The sequence below is a fragment of the Camelus ferus genome, chromosome 29 (assembly GCF_009834535.1).
Source record: "Camelus ferus isolate YT-003-E chromosome 29, BCGSAC_Cfer_1.0, whole genome shotgun sequence".
NCBI lineage: Eukaryota > Metazoa > Chordata > Mammalia > Artiodactyla > Camelidae > Camelus > Camelus ferus.
Genome location: NC_045724.1, coordinates 28001050 through 28019825, shown reverse-complemented (window position 1 = coordinate 28019825; position 18776 = coordinate 28001050). Strand labels below are relative to the sequence as shown.

At 45.9% G+C, this 18776-nt stretch overlaps 1 protein-coding gene across 3 annotated transcripts in view; it reads left to right on the top strand.

Annotated features, from left to right (window-relative positions):
• UBE2V2 (ubiquitin conjugating enzyme E2 V2) overlaps positions 1 to 18776 on the top strand; it is a 33329-nt gene that overhangs the window by 4037 nt on the left and 10516 nt on the right. For all 3 annotated transcript variants that reach the window (XM_032470091.1, XM_032470090.1, XM_014552180.2), the window contains 2 exons: positions 8460 to 8608; positions 12850 to 12975. In XM_032470091.1, coding sequence (XP_032325982.1) covers positions 8460 to 8608; positions 12850 to 12975 — 275 coding nt within the window. The remainder of the gene's footprint in view (positions 1 to 8459; positions 8609 to 12849; positions 12976 to 18776) is intronic.

Below are 18776 nucleotides of genomic sequence, written 5' to 3'. Positions count from 1 at the left end.
AGTAGACGTTGTTAGCAGCTTTCCTGGAGAATTTAAGTAACTTGTGTGTTCCCTCTGGTTTGTCTGTCTCGTTGGGGTATCTGTAAGGTGTCCAGCAGGTTCTTTGGTGTCAGCTCGTTGCATTTGAATGCACCTGCCTACACGGTTCTCTTCTCGCCCCCCCCACCCCCCGCCACTGCCCAGTTGAAGGGGTATGTTCATGTCAGCAGCACCTGCTCAGGACGGGCCCGTAAATATTGACAGAGGCTGAAAGTAAACATCTCCGTAAAGTCCCACGTATTTACTGAGTGCCTTTTGTGGTGCTGTCATTTCTTATGGTACAGTTTCCATGTAAGTGATTTAATAATAAGGAAATAGATGAGTTAAGTCAAATCTAGCTTTCCCCCTTTGTATATTACAATGTTTCACTCATAATTTTTCCTTTTAGTTTACTTTTCTGAAGTGAAGCAGGACTAAAGGAGTATTTTGTGCTCAGATACATTCATTGAATAAACTCAGGAAGTGGCCTGTGTTCTCCTTGTCCGAGTTGGTGCACAGCCCGTTGACTGTAAGAATAGTTGCCAAGTGTGGGGGAGTGGCTGGGCAGGGTGGCTTTGGCTGTAACCTGGAGTCCCAGGAGCACAACTCGCAGTCTGCTGTAGTGATGCCTCCAAAACACGGGATGAAGTACTTTGCAATCCTCTAACCCAAAGGTTTTTCTACTTCAGAAGGCATAGCACAGATGCTTCAGCTATACAGCATTTAACTTGAGATTTTTCTTCAGGTTTATCTTTTCTATCATGTTTCATCAATTCTAAAACATTTTAGTGTCTGAAATGAATTTGTGTCCTATAGTTTAATTGGCAGTGTTTTTAAAGTTTTTAAAATTATGATTAAAAAAGAAAATTGAAAAATTCATCATATAGTTGATGCCATCTAAGATTTGATGAAAGGCAATATTTAAAAATTGTTAAAAAGCTGTCAGTGAGGTGACTACATACCAGATTTTAAAATACTGGGTTTTACAAACATATTAACATGTTTTCTCATTTATTAATTGAATATTAAGCAATTTGTTATAAATTTAAACTTAAATGTATTCTATTGAGATAATTTTTAACCTCAGTCATTTTTTGCAATATTTGTTTTAGAGACAAAAGTTAAAATTGCTGTACTCGATAAGCCTTCATATCAGAAGACCATTATATACTGATTTTTTCTGTGAGTTATATGTAAATATAATTTTTATTATTAAATCAAAACTTGTATAAATTCACAGAATCTGAAGTTATAATTCAGTTGTGATCAATGTTGATGTAAGTCATACGCCTTCATGTCTGTAGTTGTATGTTCTTGACATTTCTGACGTCATTTTCAGTGATGGTGTCTAGGTTAGGGTTTTAAGTGCTTTTTTGAAATAGTCAGTGGGGGTGATGGCCCATTTAGGATTGTGGAACAGAATTTATTTTGAGTCAAGATCTGGGATGGGAATTAATGATTTCGGCATTGCTCCTTGACGGAGTGTTCACAGCCAACACTGGGAGTTCCTGGGTGTGCTGGGAGGAAGCAGTGTGTGCAGTCCAGGGTAGAGGGCGGTGCGGAGGCAGCACAGAACGCCGTCGTTGCTTCTGGTACTACGCTGAAATGTGCTGTTGATATCTTTATAAGGTAAAAAGGCCCAGTGAGTTTGCAGCATCAGTTGCAGGTTATCTTTGGGTCTATACTGAGGTATGTTGAAAGCTTTGGTAATTATGGTCAAGGGGTATGTGTTGCTAGTAGACCTGTTTTTTCACTTACACAGTTAATGTAATTCATGTACTTAAAGATGGTATTATATGCTGTTTTAAGTATGTGACGTGGTTTACTGAATGTATGCCAGTGGGCCTCTTACGTTTTTATACTGCTGAACATTTTCGTCCTGATTACTTTTCCACCTGTCCTTTACTCCTTCAGTTATCTACTGCTGTGTGAGAAATCACCTCAAAACATCGTGGCTTCAAACAGTCATTTATTCTTATGATTTGGGGGCCGACTGGGTGGTTCTGTGGGTCTCATGTCACGTGACAGTGGGCTGGGCCTTTTGCCCAGGTGCCTCGGCTCTGTCCTCGCGGCTGCTCTAGGGGACCTGTTTGGACTTCCCTCACCTCGTGACGGTGTCTGGGTGGTCAGACTTGTGTATGGTGGTTGGCTTCCAAGGGGACCAAACAGAAGCTACCAGGCCTCCAAAAAGGCTCTTCCCAGAACCTGCACCAGCATCCCTGGTGCCACGTGCTCAGAACAAGTGTCATGACCAGCCCAAATTCTCAAGCAGGGAAGTGGCCTGTCTCTGGTGAGGAGGGGCACGTGCCTAGAGGCAGGAGGAACTGTTCACGGCAGTCTCCAGTGGCCCTTTGCGCTCCTCGCACTTTGTTCTGGGGGCGATTTCAGTCAAACCATATGAATGTTTAAAAATTCTACAAAAAAACCCACACAAAACAAAAAAGCAAGAAAGAGGGGAGGGTATAGCTCCAGTGGTAGAACACATGCCTAGCATGCACGAGGTCCTGGGTTCAATCCCAGTGCCTCCTCCAGATGAAAATAAACAAATAAACCTAGTTAACCCCCCCATAAAAACAAAAATAAAGAAAAACTCTAGTTATATTTTGTCAAAGTACCTCTTCAGCAAGGTATGATCAATTTCCAGTGACGCATATTGGTGGATAAATACAGTTTTCCACTTTTTCCGTCATTGTGTTTACCATGGTTTTAATTTTACCTTTATGGAACTATAATAATGTTATATTGTTTTAGTCTGCATGTTTTTAAAATTTTCTCGTTGGGTTAGCAGCTGTATTTCACATTTGTCTATGAAATATGTATTACCCATTTACTGCTTGTTCGGTGGAGCTGGTTATTGATCTTACAGGGTTTTAATGGTTTAAAAATCAGCTTAAAAGTTTTATACTTACATTTATTACTTTTCCTCCTTTGCTTTTTTTTTAAAAAAAACTTCTTAGGATAGGATCATGTCTCACATTCTGAAGTGGTCCAACACACGTAGCTGAAGAGCCCTAAGTCTGGAAGGAGCCTTAGGAATAGCGTGGTGCACCAAGGATTCTGAACCCAGGGATGAGGGCAGAGGCCTGGCAGCAGGCTTTCTTCTTTCTCCCCAGCCCAGGGGGCTCCCCTCCTGGAGATGGGCTTTTGCGTGTTGCTCATAAGCCAGGTTGGGGTGGACAGGAGGTCCCTCATGTCGCTTAACTAGTCCCACATTTTACATCACGGTGTGCAGAGTGTAAGAAGAAACCACTGTTTGCCCAGGGTCATCTGTCTGGTTTTGTGGTAGAGCAGAACTACTACTTTATAAAAATTTCGTGTTGCCTTTTTCATCTAAGCATTTCTAATGCTCTGATTTTTGTCTTGCCGCCCTGATGCACACGCAGGCTCTGTCAGTGCCAGGCCTCCGGCCTCGCACAGGTCCTGGCTAGTAGCTGGTGTTTAATTTTGGTTATTGGAAAGAAATAAAGAAAATCACAGAATTACAGAATATAATGAACCACATTTTTCTTGGTTAAGGCATTTAAGCTTTCTTCCCTGATTGCTCTCTGTCACAACGATGCTCTTCTTGCTTGTTGCCTCAGCTCCTCGAGGTCTGTGCTTCAGACCCCCCTGCATCCTCATAGCTGCAGGTACCCTCTGAATTTGAAGGCACACCTGTCCTTCAGGCAGTTCTGGCTCTTTGCTCATTATACTCAACGGCCGTCTCCAAACACTGCCTACCGTTCTCTCCCTCGTTTTGGAACTATCCTTCCTTTTCTGTTCAAAAGGAAGATACTAAACACTAGAAAAATGCATAGAAACACATGCACCCACCCCCGAGCTCTCTCAAATGCTAATAAATTATTGTTTTTTTGGCGGGGGGTGGGTAATTTGGTTTGTTTATTTAAATTTTTTTTTTTAATGGAGGTTCTGGGGATTGAACCCAGGACCTCGTGCATGCTAAGCATGCCCTCTACCACTTGAGCTGTACCCTCCCCCCCAATAAATTATTCTTGCTTCAGGTTGTTTTTTTTGAGAAAACATTAGTGATACCCTTCCAAGGACACCTAGGCCCCTCCCTCTGCCCAGAGGTGATCACTGCCCTGACTTTGGAGTATATTCCACAAACGCCTTTGTGCTTTGGCTACTTTGCAAGACTGAAACCATGCACCCATTAAACACCACGTTTTAACATTTTAGCGCTGACGGGTGCTTGTAGCTCTGCCGCTCTCATTTCGCCTGCAGCACTGGTCTGTCGTGGGTTATGCTGTGCTGTGCTTGCGTGGTTTCTAAGTTTTCACTGTGGGAGGACCCCCCCACAGCTGCCCTGGCATCTCCGCGTGTCACCGCTGTCTTCCCAGAGCAGCAGTGCAGCTCTTCTGCCCGCCGAGATGGGCAAGCCTCCTCCTCTGCTGCTTCGCCAGTCTTCACCTGCCAGTCTGGTGGATGTCGTTGCGATTTAATTCATGTCTCCCTGAGTACTGTTGAGGTTTCTGTTCTTTATGTTGTATGTAAAGAGTCTCCTCCTCAAGGAGACCTTCCCCGTCCCTTCTTTTGGGGTTTGTCCTTTCTAGGTGCTCCCAGAGGAGTTTTCACGTTGTGTTGTGCTGCCTCTAACCGTCCTCTCCTCCTGGTGTCTAGTCCCTGGCACGGTGACTGCATCTGGTGGTAGTCAGAGGCTTCCTGAGCGAAGAGGTGAATTGATGTACAAGTCGGTGGATGTGGCCAAATCAGGTTTCCCCGTGCTTTGCTGCCTAATGTGTGTGTGTTCCTCTGTGTGTAGTGTTTTTGTAATTTTGTTTCATCCCATTAAGGAAGAAAAGAATGTTAAAACCAAACGAATATTTGAGTGTTAACATTCTGAAAAATTAGAAGGTATTATTCACATAGCTCTTTTATACAAGCTTCTGTTAATACATGATTTTAAGCACTGCAAAGTCAGAGAGTAAGTCCCTATTTCTTGGACTTTTAAAATTTTGGAACTTTCTTCACGGTGTTTTTCTTTATATAGTGTATTTCACCAATGAGTATTTTTTGAAATATATGTATTTTAGGTTGTGCACGCTTTGTTGTCTCCCTGCTTTTTCACTTTCTGAAAGATGCAGCGTACAGTAATGGAAAGAATTGTCCCGTGTTGAGGAACGTGGATTCATTTGTGACTCAGTAGTAGGTTGCCATGCCCTTGAATGGGTCACTTCATGTCTTGGGTCTGCTCTTCATACCTCGAAAGAGTTTTCCTTCATTCAGAAGAAGTACTTTGAAAAAACGTAAAACGATGGTTATATTATGTCCCTGAACAGGAGTGTTTTGCTTTGAGCACATCCAGCATGTGAGATACGGAAAGGTTCTTTTTAAGAGCATTCAGAGTAATTTTGTAAAGCTTCCCCCACAGCTGGTCAGGATGTGTTCCTGGTCCCGTTAGATTTGTAGGGGTTGGGGGTGTTGTAGCGGGAGCCAGAGAAATGAGTGCCATCCAGGACTGGCTCCATGCATTGAGTGCAGAGCAATGGCTGAGAGCGTGGGCTTTGGAAGTGCCTCCCCCACTCACTCTCTGTGACGTTAGGTTGAACCTTGTGAAATCACTTTCATTTGGTTAAAAAGATGCATGAATATCAGCAGTTTCGGTCATAAGGTTCAACCTAGTAATTTAAGCCTTAATTTTCTTAGTGAAATGATGATGTTGGAACAAAATTTACATGATGAGATTTAATACTTCTCCCTGTGAAGCTTTTAGCGAATGTCACGAGGACCAGCTGAGGAGGGCTGGGGAGCAGAGAAGGTGGAGGAAAGGCACTCCATCCCTGTAGGTGTTGTCCTTGAAGTTTTGAGTAGGTGAAGAGGAAGTTACAAAATTATGAGTTATGATCTCATTCTGGGAAAAAACATAGAAATCATACGTTTTTATGTATGGGAAGTAACCTGAAAAGAAATACACTAAAACGTTAATAATTATTTCTAAGTATTTTTGGGTTTTGTATCCCAGACCGTTCGCTGTTATTTGGAACTAGAATTCACCTGGACCTCTCTCTCTGTCTCTTTTTTTTTTTAGTGTTATTTCAGAACTTTCTTAATTTAGATGATTAATTGCAAACTGATACTAAATTTGCTTTCATTTCTTATGTTTCTGTCAGTAGATTGACAGATACATTACTTTTTATGGTCTTATTTATGCTTTTCCCCCGTAACTGAAAAAGGTAAAAATTTATGAATTAAAAATGGGAAATCCTTATTCTTGTTAAATACAGCATTTCAGAAGACTCATGCTAGTTTTTGGGTGGCAGTCTTTATGCCTTTGTTTTTGGTATTGTGGGAATTAAGGGCGCATGATTAGGAATCTGATAGCCTTCAGATTCATTAAAAACGAATCATTTTCTAGGTTATTTGCATTCAGAGTTTTGCTTTTGAATATTATTTTTGGTCTCCTCTCATGGGTGGGGGTCTACTGCAATGTGGAAAGGAGGAGACTTGGTTAGTGGACAGCTGGAGACTTGGGTTTTGGGCTTGGTTTGTCAACTAACTAGTAGTGAAGTGACTTTAGGATTGTCACCTAATCTTTCCCCGGTGATAACCCCCTTTCCTCTAAAGTGTTAGATTTTCGGCTGGATGATCTCTGAGGTTCTTCTGGGCCTAAAAAATTGACAAAATTTAAGAGTTTCATCTTTTAGAAAGGGGTGGTATCTGGGCTACTTTTTCCCTTTAAATGAAGACCCCAGACTAAGGGGGTCAAGGCCTTTGACGCTGTTAAACAGCATCAGTAATGAGCAGCACACCCACATGTCCGCACACAGGAGAGGGCTCAGGGGGCAGCGATCCCGGGGCAGCGTGGCGCACGTGTCGCCTTCATGGACCAGCAGCCCCACCTGGTGGCTTTTTCTCTTCACAGACATCGGTGTCGGGTGAGATGCAGCCAGTGTCCATCCCTGAGCTTGGAAATAGAGCTCCCTGGTTTTTGTTTGTTTTGAGTCTTATTCTTTAAAAACAAAATAGTCTTAGCTGCCATAACCTTTCAAATGTTAGCATTGCCAATAATTGTTCTATTAATCTTAGAACTGTTTCCCCAAAGTGCTGTGCAGAGAAATGGTGAAAAGTTGGGCAGTCGCTAGGTGTGTCGCTTTTACGGCACTTACGTAAAAAGAAACGTTAATCTGCATTGTTTGCTTTGTAGTTCTGGAAGCTCATAAAGGTCATCTGACTGAGTTGTTTATAAAAAGGAGGCAACGAAGTTCTACACAGATGGAGGGTTTTTCTCGGGGAGCGACTTCATGATGGGAAGGGGGATCACGCTCCTTCAGCATTAGTGCTCAGCAGCAGGGTGTGTGGAGGCCGAGACCGCACACCCCAGGAAGAGCGCTTGCCCAGGGCTGTGTGGAGAGGAACCTGCCGCTTGGAGTGACGTGTCAGGGCCGGCCCTCAGGCTGGTGCGGAGAGCTCGGACTCTCACAGCTTAGACGGAGGGGAGTAGGAGTTGGTTTGCAATCTGCTTGACATGGGTACTGAAACGAGCATTCCACAGTCAGCATTTATTCTGTTTCAGATGGATTACCTTGTTTAAGTGATCTGTGAGGTAGAAACTGCTTTCTCTCCCTGTGTAGAAGAGAAACCTGTGCTGGTCCCGTGTCGGGGCATCAGCACCAGGAGCTGGATGGGTCAGTCTGCTTCCTGGCCTGGGCCCTGTGCACTGCCTGGGAGCTTTCTATGTGACAATGGTTAACAGTGATTTGGGTCTAGAACAGGGTTTTAATACTGGATTTGCCACTTACAGCTGTGCGACCTTGGGAAGGTCACTTAACTCCTTTAAACTTCAGTTTTCACAACTGTAAACTGGGTGCTTTTAGGATCAAATGGGGTAATTTATTTAAAATAGCACACAGTGTACAGTAAACGAGTCTGGGGAAACATCGACCAGAAAGTTACACCCCCCTGGAAATGGGTTCTCCAGGTGGGAAGGGAGCTGCTGGCATGGCAGGCGGGACCAGGGCGCCGCCGGCGAGAGACCACAGTGGGGCTGCTGCTGGAAGACAGTGTCTCTCAGTGCATTTCTAAAGGTGGGTGGGGCATAAGTCTACTCTCCAAACATCATTGGAGGGGATACATAAGTGAAACGGAGCTTTTATGAACTTTCTCGTCATGCAGTGCTCTTGGCTAGGAACAGAAATCTCAGGTATGGAAAGTAATCACTTACAATGATCCCTAATGGTTGGTACATGTTAGTATAAAGCTGATTACTAGGCATTCACATGCATGGTCTGTACTGCTGTTAACGTAAGCAGTGTTTTCTCTAGTGTTTCCATTTTGAAGGGCTTTTAGATTCAGCATTTTCTGGGGCACAATGCTTTTTAAAGGGAATTTTGTCTTTTGGGGAAATACTTTGTAAAGGTTAATTTGGGAAAAGCTGAATTTGAAAATGTGTAGCCCTGATAATTACGAGCTTTTTACATTTACACTGACGTTCTCTTGTATAGGAGTTAAAGTTCCTCGTAATTTTCGCTTGTTGGAAGAACTTGAAGAAGGACAAAAAGGAGTAGGCGATGGTACGGTTAGCTGGGGCCTTGAAGATGACGAAGACATGACACTTACCAGGTGGACAGGCATGATTATTGGGCCACCAAGGGTCAGTGCTGGAAATTACATATTTTTCTATTACTATTTATTGTTACTTTAGAGTAAGCATTTTGCTTTCTGCTGTTGATACTAAAATAAACATGATAACCTGTCACTGGATAATCCCTCACTTGTTGTGTATTTTGTATGCATTTGCTGGCACTTCCTCTGGAGAGTGTGGTGTGTGGTTTTCCGGAGGCCGGGGAGGGGGGTTGGTCCCCACTGTCAGAGCTTGTGGTCTGTAGAAGAGAAGAACTGAATACAGAGGACAGAGTCTAACCTTGGCGGACAAAGTGCACTGCGGGACTTCAGAATGTGTTTCTTCTAGCTGGAATAATTCAGCAAGGCTGGACAGTGGAGGAAGTTGCCTTTGGAATGAGCCTTAAAGGACTCGCTGGTAGGATTTCAGATGGGGATGGAGAACATTCCAGATAGAGAGGAGAAAAGGTGAGGAGACGAGGGTCTCTGGGAAGAGCAAACCATGTATTTCGACACGACGTGTTACTAACCCGCTGTGCGGTAACCAGGGTGTCTGAGTGGGTTTGTGTCTCGTGCACAGCTCCCTCGGCCACTGACAGCGGAGTCGCCTGTGAACGTCCTGGCTCTGAACTCTCTTCATCTGTGGAATTTATAGGAAAGGCTGATTCTTGTTACATACTTTCTAGCATTGCTGGCAGCAGACCTATTGTCTTTTACGCTTAGGTCTTTCTCAAGTTTATGACTTACTTTTACTCAGTCTTTTTCAGATTGAGAAGCTTTTTCCTACATTGCATTCCTTATTCAGAGGCCCCTTTGCTGCACACCTTGCAGTGAGTCTTTGAAATAATGTCTTTTATGATGTTTTTTACTTGTTAGAACACAATTTGAAATTCTTTTTTTGTTTTTGGTTTTGTGTACTGTTTGCTACCTGTGTTGGGAGCATTTCGCTGTTTTGCCGCTGGGTGTGATTTAGATTTCCTCTTGATTTTTACAAAAGAAAAATGGCCAGGTAATTAGCAATGTTAGCTTTACAGAATCAGTTAATGTATGTTTTATATTTTCTGGTATTCCTTTGCAAAATTTGTGCACTCAACCAGACTAACAAACTCTCTCTTCCTCCCACGGCTCTCATTTTTCCATGAGACATGTGAGGAAGGAAATATAATACTGGCGGTTAGAATTCTTGATGTTTTATAACTTGGTATTTGTAATGAAAACCTTGATTTTCACTGCCTGTGAACATCATCACCATGGTCTGGTAAAAGGAAAAAAAGGTGCTTATAATTTATGAATATTCTTACTTAATGAATAACTTGAAGTTGGACAGTCTCAACCTGGCGGAGTATAAATTTAAAATTATTTAGATTTAGTTTTTCTCCAGCCATTACCTCTAGTGGACTTTAAACTTTGAGTGTTTTGTGTACGAGTGCCTCAGTGATTTTGTGGGCTGTCCCACAGCCTAAGTCCCAAATGTCTCTCACTCAGTTGGGGTCACCAGCAGAACCCCCGAGCTGGCTACCTTTTCTGGTGTCACTGAACACAGGAAGCTCCTGGGTCCCGCTGTGCCCAGTGGGGGCCAGGGCTGTTGTAGCATAGGGTTGGGGATGGGTCTGTTCCCAGGGGCCCGAGACAGGATACTCCTGGCTGCCGCCCCCCTGGGGCTTCTCTTGCTGGGGCCTCCTCTCTCTGGGTGGGGGGGTGGTAGTTTTGGGGCACCCCTCTTCCTGTGGTGCAGGAGGGCACAGCTGGAGAGACCCTGCACCCTTCCGGCCAGACTGGCCCCTGCCCGACACCTCTGCTTTGTGTCACCCCCAGTGAGGCGCGTGGGGCTGGGCCAAGGTGAGTGGTCCCAGCGCTCACCCAGCTGCCTTTTAACAAGACCTGCAGGGGCCACACTTCGGCTTAGTTGTTGTTTCCTTCCGAAGGTGCCAGAACATTTAGGACGGTTTTGTCCCCAGCTTCAGGTATCTACGCCCAGTTAGGATAATAGAATTCTCACCTTAACATTATTACTTGGTTAGTTGTTTCTCACTTTTCACGTGTTATTAGGATATCAGTTTTTAATGTTATTCTAGTATTTATTTGGATTTATATAATTGGCAGCTTTGTTTTTCCATATGTTTGTGTGTGAAATTTTCTGAAGCAATATTTTTAGCATCAGAGGTTTAGTAACTTGCCCAAGTTTCCTTACATGTAACTGGAGGTACTAGACCTGTCTGTAGACGTTTAGAGAATTAAATGAATTAATAATTAGACAATAAGAGAGTATCTGACTACAGTGCATAATTGATAAACATTAGTTCCTTTTACTACTCTCTGTTCTATTTTATCTTTCTCTTTCGTTAAATTACAGAAAGACTTGGCTGTTAATTTAAAATTCAGAGGCGATAAAATTAATCCAAGGTGTCAGAAGTTAGGATGTTTAAGCATTGTAGGCTAAGTTAGAGGTTTTCTATTTGGAAAAAAAAATCGAGGTATAATTTACATATAGTGAAATGCGTAGATCTTACCATGAGTTTGGACAAATGCACCTTGTTACTACCCACACCCCTATCAAGATACAGAGTGTTCTTGTCACCCCAGAAATTCCCTGCACCCCCACCCCCGCTGCTTCCTGTGCCCCAGGGTAGTCTTCCCTGGTGCAGGACTTGGTGGGGGTCGTGCCGCCTGTGTGCTTAGAATCTGCTGCTTCGGACTCAGCGGGACGCCTCAGGTTCAGCTCTACTGTTCCCACACAGGACGCGTGGCAGCGTGTTTCCTTTTATCACTGAGTGGTATCTCACAGTGTGGCTGCACCATCGTGTGCTTATCAGTCCTGTTCACGATACTCTCCAAATAAAGCTGCCATGATTACAAGTCTTCTTGTGAACCTAGGTTTGTTTCCATGTCTCTTGGATAAAATGCCTGGGATTGGAATTGCCACATCGTAGGGGAGGTGTATGCTTATTTTTCTTGGTAAGAGATGCCAGATTGTTCCCAAAATGGTTATACCACTCTGTACACCCAACAAAATATGAGAGTTCTGATGGCTTCTGTGTACGTTGAGTATTTTTAACATCATGGGATTTCTCTGGGATTATTACTGTTACTTTTAATTCAGGTTATCTAAAGAAGCTGATGTGTGTCCTGTTGGAGAACCACAGCCTAGAGGATTTCCTTGAGATCATCTGGGTTTAACCCTTTTCAAACCTGTCCAAGTGCTGGGCATATTAATAATAGACTTTTGCTAGTACATTTGGATGAGTTTCGTACAGCTGTCTCTTGTATAAAATTCTAAAATATTTAATGACACACATACAAGATTGTTGCATACACTTTAAATTACGGTAGTTTAAAGACTCCGATCTGACCTCCGCTTGGGCGAGCTCTTACTTTGGGAGAGAAGCTGTGGATCAGTGTGGGAAAGTGAAGCCCGTGCTGCTTAGCTGCTTTTCCCCCGGGCTTGTCTAGGAACCAGCAGGTACTCAGTTTGTTGCTTTCATTGATTTTTTTACTTTCTTGTTTTAATTGTGCACTGATTAGTTTACCAAATGAGCAGAAGCCATGAGGATGAAAGAGGTAATTATAGGCATGAAAATAAGCCCTGAAAAAGGGAGAAGCGTGAAGTCCAGTGGCTTTAAAACGGCGGGTTTGCGGTGTGGGGGTGTTTGGCTTCTCGATTACGAAGCCTTATTTTAAAATGAGACAGAAACATTAAAGTTGGCTATTGTCTATCTGCATTAGATAATGACCCACACAGTGAAGTAAGAATGTAAATTAGCTAATAAGAGGCATGCATTAGCTGTGTTCGTGCTGTAAGGTGGTGTGGTACGGTGCCTTCCCTTTTGCTAGAAGGTACTGACTGCTGTGCAAGTGGGGTAATCATGGTTTATTGTCCAGCCAGACCCCTATGGGAACAGAAGGAAGCATTATTAATAATTAATAGAGGGACCTGGACAAATGGGGACCTTTATGTATGTGACACAAGTCAAGCTACAAGGTACACTTTTTAGTAAAATCTGAATTTAAGTGATTTGTTTTTCCTTTTAATTCGTTACAGACATTGTTTATACCACAAAAGCAAGTTCTGATCATTTTGATATTACTTTGTAGAATTATTTTAATTTTATAAAATTTCTAATTTTAAGTATGATTGCTGCATTTTTTCCTAACCATTTGCATCATATAAATTTTTAGACAAGTAAATTCTTGATCATACACATGATATCAAGTACATTTATATTGAACTTTCTTTATTAGCATTTGAATATTATTATTATTTTTGCCTTGCAGACAAATTATGAAAACAGAATATATAGCCTGAAAGTAGAATGTGGACCTAAATACCCAGAAGCTCCTCCATCAGTTAGATTTGTAACCAAAATTAATATGAATGGAATAAATAATTCCAGTGGAATGGTAAGTTAAAGTTATCCTTTTATTCTCATGTAGCCTATTAATATATAGTCAAGAGGAAGGGTTTTTTTTTTAAGGATCTTAGTTCACCTGAAAGTCTAAAGATGTTTATCTTACACTTTCCTCTCATGAACCTGCCTGTGCTTAGAATCCTTCACGTGCCAATCTAGGTATGTGCAGCCCTTCCCTTAGGGTTCTATTAACCACTTCAGTAGTCACGGTCCAGGGGAATCCTTACTGGTGAGAAGATGATCATTATTTCTCTTTGGGTGTTATTTTTCTTTAGGGCTAAGGTACATTTGGTGAGAGTAAAAGGATGAATATTCATGAGGAGGAGGCTTTTCTTTGAGGAACAAGTAGGTCTGTAGGAGCAGACATTGTGGTTGAGCATGGTCGTCTGTTTAAAGCAAATGAATCAAAACGACACTCCCTGATTCACACAGGGAAGCTAGTGGAAATAGCCTCATTTCTGGTGCGGTGTTTGGTTCACGGCAAGGACATGAAGTGCTGGCTCTTGGGATGCTGCGTTGAGAGTGCCCTGACGTGCGGAGGGACCCGGTGATAGTGGTGCGGATGATGCCGTCTCAGGAGCAGTGCCATCAGTGTCCTTAGGTTCTGCATGCGTTTCTTCAGCCTGGCCCGCATGCCCTCCCCCAGCAGCATCCTGAGATGTTTTACACTCTCTCACTCTCTTCGTGCTTTTACTCGCCTCCCACCGTGTGTGCACATGTACACCTGTCCTCCTCACCCACCCCCGTCCACCCACAGCCTCCATCCAGAGCCGTGCATTCACACCGGTACCTCCAGGCCGTCCCGACACTGCAGTCCCTGTTCCAGAGTCCGTTCTCCCATGTTCGTGGGTCTCGCTCCAGCGGGGAGGACCCTGGCCCCGCCGCCCCGCGCTCATCCTTAGCGCGCTCGGTTGTGGAGGGCGCACACCCCACTGCCCGCCAGCCTGCGTCCTAGCCTCGTACACAGGCCCCAAACTGGCCCTGGTGGGCTGGCCTCTGTCTGCTGGGTGCCCTGGAGGAAAGCATGACGCTGATTGCAGGAGGGTCGTTGGAGGCTTGGCCCAGACCTCCCAGGCCCCTCCCTAACCGCAGAGTCCTCTTGCCAGTCTGTCCGGCGTGTAGTTTACCCACTGAGGTTTTTCGTGCCATATGCTGATACGTTCACGTTTAAATAACTTATCTTATTTTGTGGTTTCTGTTTTTTCCACGTGTTTCTCATTTTTGGCCTACTTTTGAAATGGCAGTTCTTGACCGGCGTTGTTGTTCCTGTGCTGCAGTGGTTGCTCTAGGCATTACGGTGCGCATCCTTAGCGGTCTCTGTGTCAGGCAACGTTAGGAGGGGGCAGAAGCAGAGTTGTGAGACACTGAGTTTACAGAAAGGCTGTTGTTCGGGGAGCTGCTTTCGTGACGCACAGCTCTGCTCTATGAGGACGTTTTCCTTGGGCTTCTCTCCCAGGAGCACCTGTTCTCAGCTGCTGCTTCGTCGTCACATGACAGACTCTGCAGATGAAGTAATTCGTGGTGGGCTCTGCACTGTTGTGGGAACTAGGAAACCCACGATTAGATGTCAGACCCGCCCCTGCCGAGTCACCTGCTCTCGTGGGCTTCTTGTCCATGTGGGACATCCTGCCGCTTCCTCTGCCCCCCGGCCCCCCGGGCTCAATCGAGAGTCCTGTCAGTCTTCGTTGAAAATGGAACTTGGGTCAAGTCTTGCTTGTCTGTTTACGTTGCCGCTGATGGGGTGCTGGCCATTGTCTCTCGTCTGGCCCCTGCACAACCTCTCTGATTCTACCTTTTCACCCTCTCCAGTCTTTGCAAAGCAAGCAGTCAGAGGGACCTTTGCAAAACGCACATGTGTCCTGTTGCCCCTGAGGTGGCTTCAGCCACAGGGTGCCCGCCCCTCCTTGTGGCTCACTGGGGGCACATGGGTCTCACTGCCTGCACCCTTTCCTTTTGGCCTCAGGGCCTTTGCACTTTCTGTCCGTCCTGTGTGGACATCTCCTCCACGCTGGCCAGTCCCGACGGATCCTTCCCGGCTCTGTGAGCAGCGCTTTCTCAGAGAAGTCTTTCCTGAGTCCCTGGTCCCAGTTTTGTCCCTTTGTTACTCTGTTAGTCACTCTTTTATTCTTTCTCTTTGTAGCGGCTGCTGTAAATTATCATTTTTTCTCTTTGTTTTTACTTCTGGTGTCTTAAAAGGATTGTTTCTCACACAGCAGACAAGCCTTAGCGGATGATATAACCAGCGCCCTCCGTGTCAGATCTGACTACATCCTGGTCTTACTTGCAGCGTCTTTTTCTTTCTTTTCTTTTTTTTTTAAAGGAAGGCTGCATTATGACTAGTTCCCTCTGTGTGTACCTGTCCCTCAGAGCCACCCCACTGCAGACTTGGTGTTTGTCGCTTCCACACGTGGCTGCATGGTTTTACCGCACACGTCGGTGTCCCCGTGTTGTACCGTGTTTGATGCCTCAGGGAATTTTGAGTTTCATCCGTGCTGTGTCGTGCTGTGTTGTATCGTCCTCTCTTGCTGTTTAGTTAATACTCCATTCTTCATGTGCCAGGCATTCAGGTTTTCAGCTTCCACCGAGGGACCACCCCGTGCAAGCACCCCTGTGCCCTAGAGCTGGCTTCTCAGGCTTTTCAGGACTGAGTGTCGGTTGGTTACAGTAAGCTGTGGGTCAGTATTTTTACCGAGTTCGATGAAAATGAATTACTAGGAAATTGAAGGAGAAAATCCAAGCTCAGGGCTTTTTAGAAAAGATTCACCTGTCAGATTGCCGTGGGGCTCTCTTTGAGTGCTCACTCTCAGTTTCTGTGCTAATCTTGAGAGGGACCAGAAGGCCTGGGCTGTTCCGTGGGAGGAAGTGGAACGCTGCTGAGTCCAGGGGTCGGGGGGCAGTCTTGAGTCCGGTTGGTTGAGTTCTTCCCAGTTGTCCCCCCAGGGTTGGGCCGTGTCCGTCCCCCCAGCCCCTCCTACAGTCAGGCTGCAGCAGGGCCTGGAGAACAGACACAGATACTGATTCCAGCTGTTGGGGCACAGGCTGGGCAGCTAAGACCCTAGTTTTCCTTTCGATTGATGTCTAAGAATTTAAATTATGACTTTTGTGACCAGTAAATAAATAGAGTGGAATTTCACGTTGACCATCGGTGATTGTGCCAGGATAATTTTATATGTTTTGAGATTATTTAAATACCTGATGAATTACGGATGTTGCTTCAGTAAGTCTGGTTTATATTTATTTAATACAACTCGGCGAAATTATTCCCTGTGGGTGGTTCACACTGAAACGTGGTTTCCACCGCTTTGTGCTGTGAGGTCTCACGTCTGGGAGGTGGTTGTGCGTCGTGCACTGATGGATGCAGGCCTGTTGTGACCCGGTGTTTATTTCCCGCGCTGCCCCTCCCCCCTCTCTCTGTCCTTCCCCCGGCCTTTCTGTGCCCTCTGTTGGTGCTCACAGGACTTGCAGTTACTTGGGTTTACTTACTGTCACTTAACTTCACAGCTGGACGTGTTTGTTTCTGCCTTGGAAGCAGCTTGGTATTGTCCTCACTTACAGACTGTTGTTCACTTATGGGCTGTGTTTAAAATAGGCCAAGGGGGTTCCACTCCTGAGGTCAGAGCGCCAGAGGAGGCATTCGGAGTGCGCGCGGACCCTGCGGGCCGCGTTCCTGTCTCAGTTGCTCCTGACGGAAGTCTTCAAAAATTACTTCTCTTTTCTACTTTTAAGTAGTTTTATCGCGCTGTGGCTCGTACCGCGCACTCAGAGCGTAAAGGGCCTGTCTGTTACTGTTCGCCGTGGCCGTGGGCCCATCACCAGAACCCAGTTTCAGGATGTCTTTGTCCCTCGGAGGAAGCCCTGCACCTGTCAGCTGTCACCTTGCCCCACACCCTGAGCGGCACCGGTCTCCGTCCTGCCTTTATAGATGTCCCGTTCGGGGCTTCGCATACTTGCAGTCATACAACTTGTGCTCTTTTGTGACTGGGTTCTTTGACCAGTGTTTTCAAGGTTTATCCGTGTTGCAGTGTGTGTCAGTGTTGTCTTCCTTTTATTGTTGAATAATAACCTGATTATATGGATATATGCGCTTTCATTTACCTCCTGTTTTCTTCGTCCCTTGAGGACATCTGGGTTTTCCCGCGTTGGGCTGTCGTGAACGTCTGTGTACAGGCTTATGTGCGGGTGAGCATCCTCGCTTCTCTTGGATTCATCCCTGGAAGTGGAACTGCTGGTGGTGGAAACTCTGTCTAGCTTTTTGGGAAGTGGCCAGACTTTTTCAGAGTGGACGTGCTATTGACACTCCTGTTAGCGGCGGGTCAGGGCCCCGGCTTTTCCACACCCTTGCCAACCGTGTCGTGTTGACGACAGCCCCCCAGGAGGTGCGGGGTGCTGTGACACGCGCTCCCCTGAGGGGCTGGTGGTGGTGAGCAGCTCTTCACGTGCAGATTGGCCGTTTCTCACCTCCTCTGGAGAGGTGGCTATGCAGACCCTCGCACAAGGGCGAGGGGTTGCTGTCTCGTCTCTCTGAGCCAGGACAGGGCGCAGCTGCGCCGGGTGCCGTGGCCCAGGGTCTCCCCGGCTGCAGTCAGCATGCTGGCCTGCGCTGCGGTCTCTTCCCAACGGGGGACGCGCTGGGACAGCATTCAGTTCTTCGTGGGTTTTTGGACCGAGGGCTTCTGCATCCTGCACACTGCTACCCAGAGCCCACGCTTGGTTCCTGGCCGCGCAGGCCTCTCTGCAGAGCCATTCACAGCACGGCAGCCGGTGAGTGGGAGCCAGAGGGAGCGGGGCGGCAGCAGCGCGTCTCTGTAACTCAGCGCTGTAGGGCAGCCCAGGGTCCTGTCCATGGAGGTCCCTGCGCCTGGCCCACACCCAGAGGAGCGGCTGCAGTGGGCGTGAGCGCAGGGGTGAAGATCGTCAGGAGCCGCCGTGAAAGCTGCTGTCTCAGTTTGGGCTGCTGCGACCAAAACACCACACTCTGGGGGAGTTTCAGACAACCACGGCTGGCTTCTCTCAGTCTGGAGGCTGGGACGTCTGAGCTCAGGGTGCCAGCGTGGTCCTGTTCTGGCAAGACCCCGTCCTGGGTAACCGACTGCTTGCTGCATGCTCCTGGGAGAAGGAGCAGGTTCTGGTCTCGCTCTTCTCAAAAGGACGCTGATCTCATGGTGTGGCCACGCCTGTGACTGCATCTGAACCTCATCACTCCAGTCCCAGTCCCTGGTCCCAGTCTGTGGCGGTGGGGGCTTCAGCACAGGAGTTTGGGGGATGCAGTCTTGCAGTCCATAGCAGCTGTCAACCGCAGTCCCCCTCGCACACGTTTTAATTGAGATATTTGGCCTTTATTATTGAGTTGTAAGAGTTCTTTATATACTGAACAAGAGTCCCTTATCAAATATATGACTTGCAAGAATTTTCTTTATTCTGTGGGTTGTCTCTTTGCTTTCTTGATGTTTTCAACACAAAAATTTAAAATTTTTATGGAGCCAGTTTATCTACATTTTATTCTGTTGAAAGTACTTTATTAGGTGTTCTGCCCAGTGTCATGGGTTTGCTCCTGTGTCCTTCTGAGAGGTCACTGCCGTGGCTGTGATCCGTTTGAGCCTGTGTGTGGTGAGAGCTGGGGACCCCGCTTCATTCCTCTGTGGGTGCGTGTCCAGGTGTCCTTTCCCCATGTGTGTCCTGTGAGTCCTGTGATCCATTCGCATGGAATGCCTTTCCATTTATTTAGCTCTTTAATTTGTCAGCAGTGTTTTATGGTTTTCAGTGTACAAGTCCTTCACTGCTTTGTTACATTTT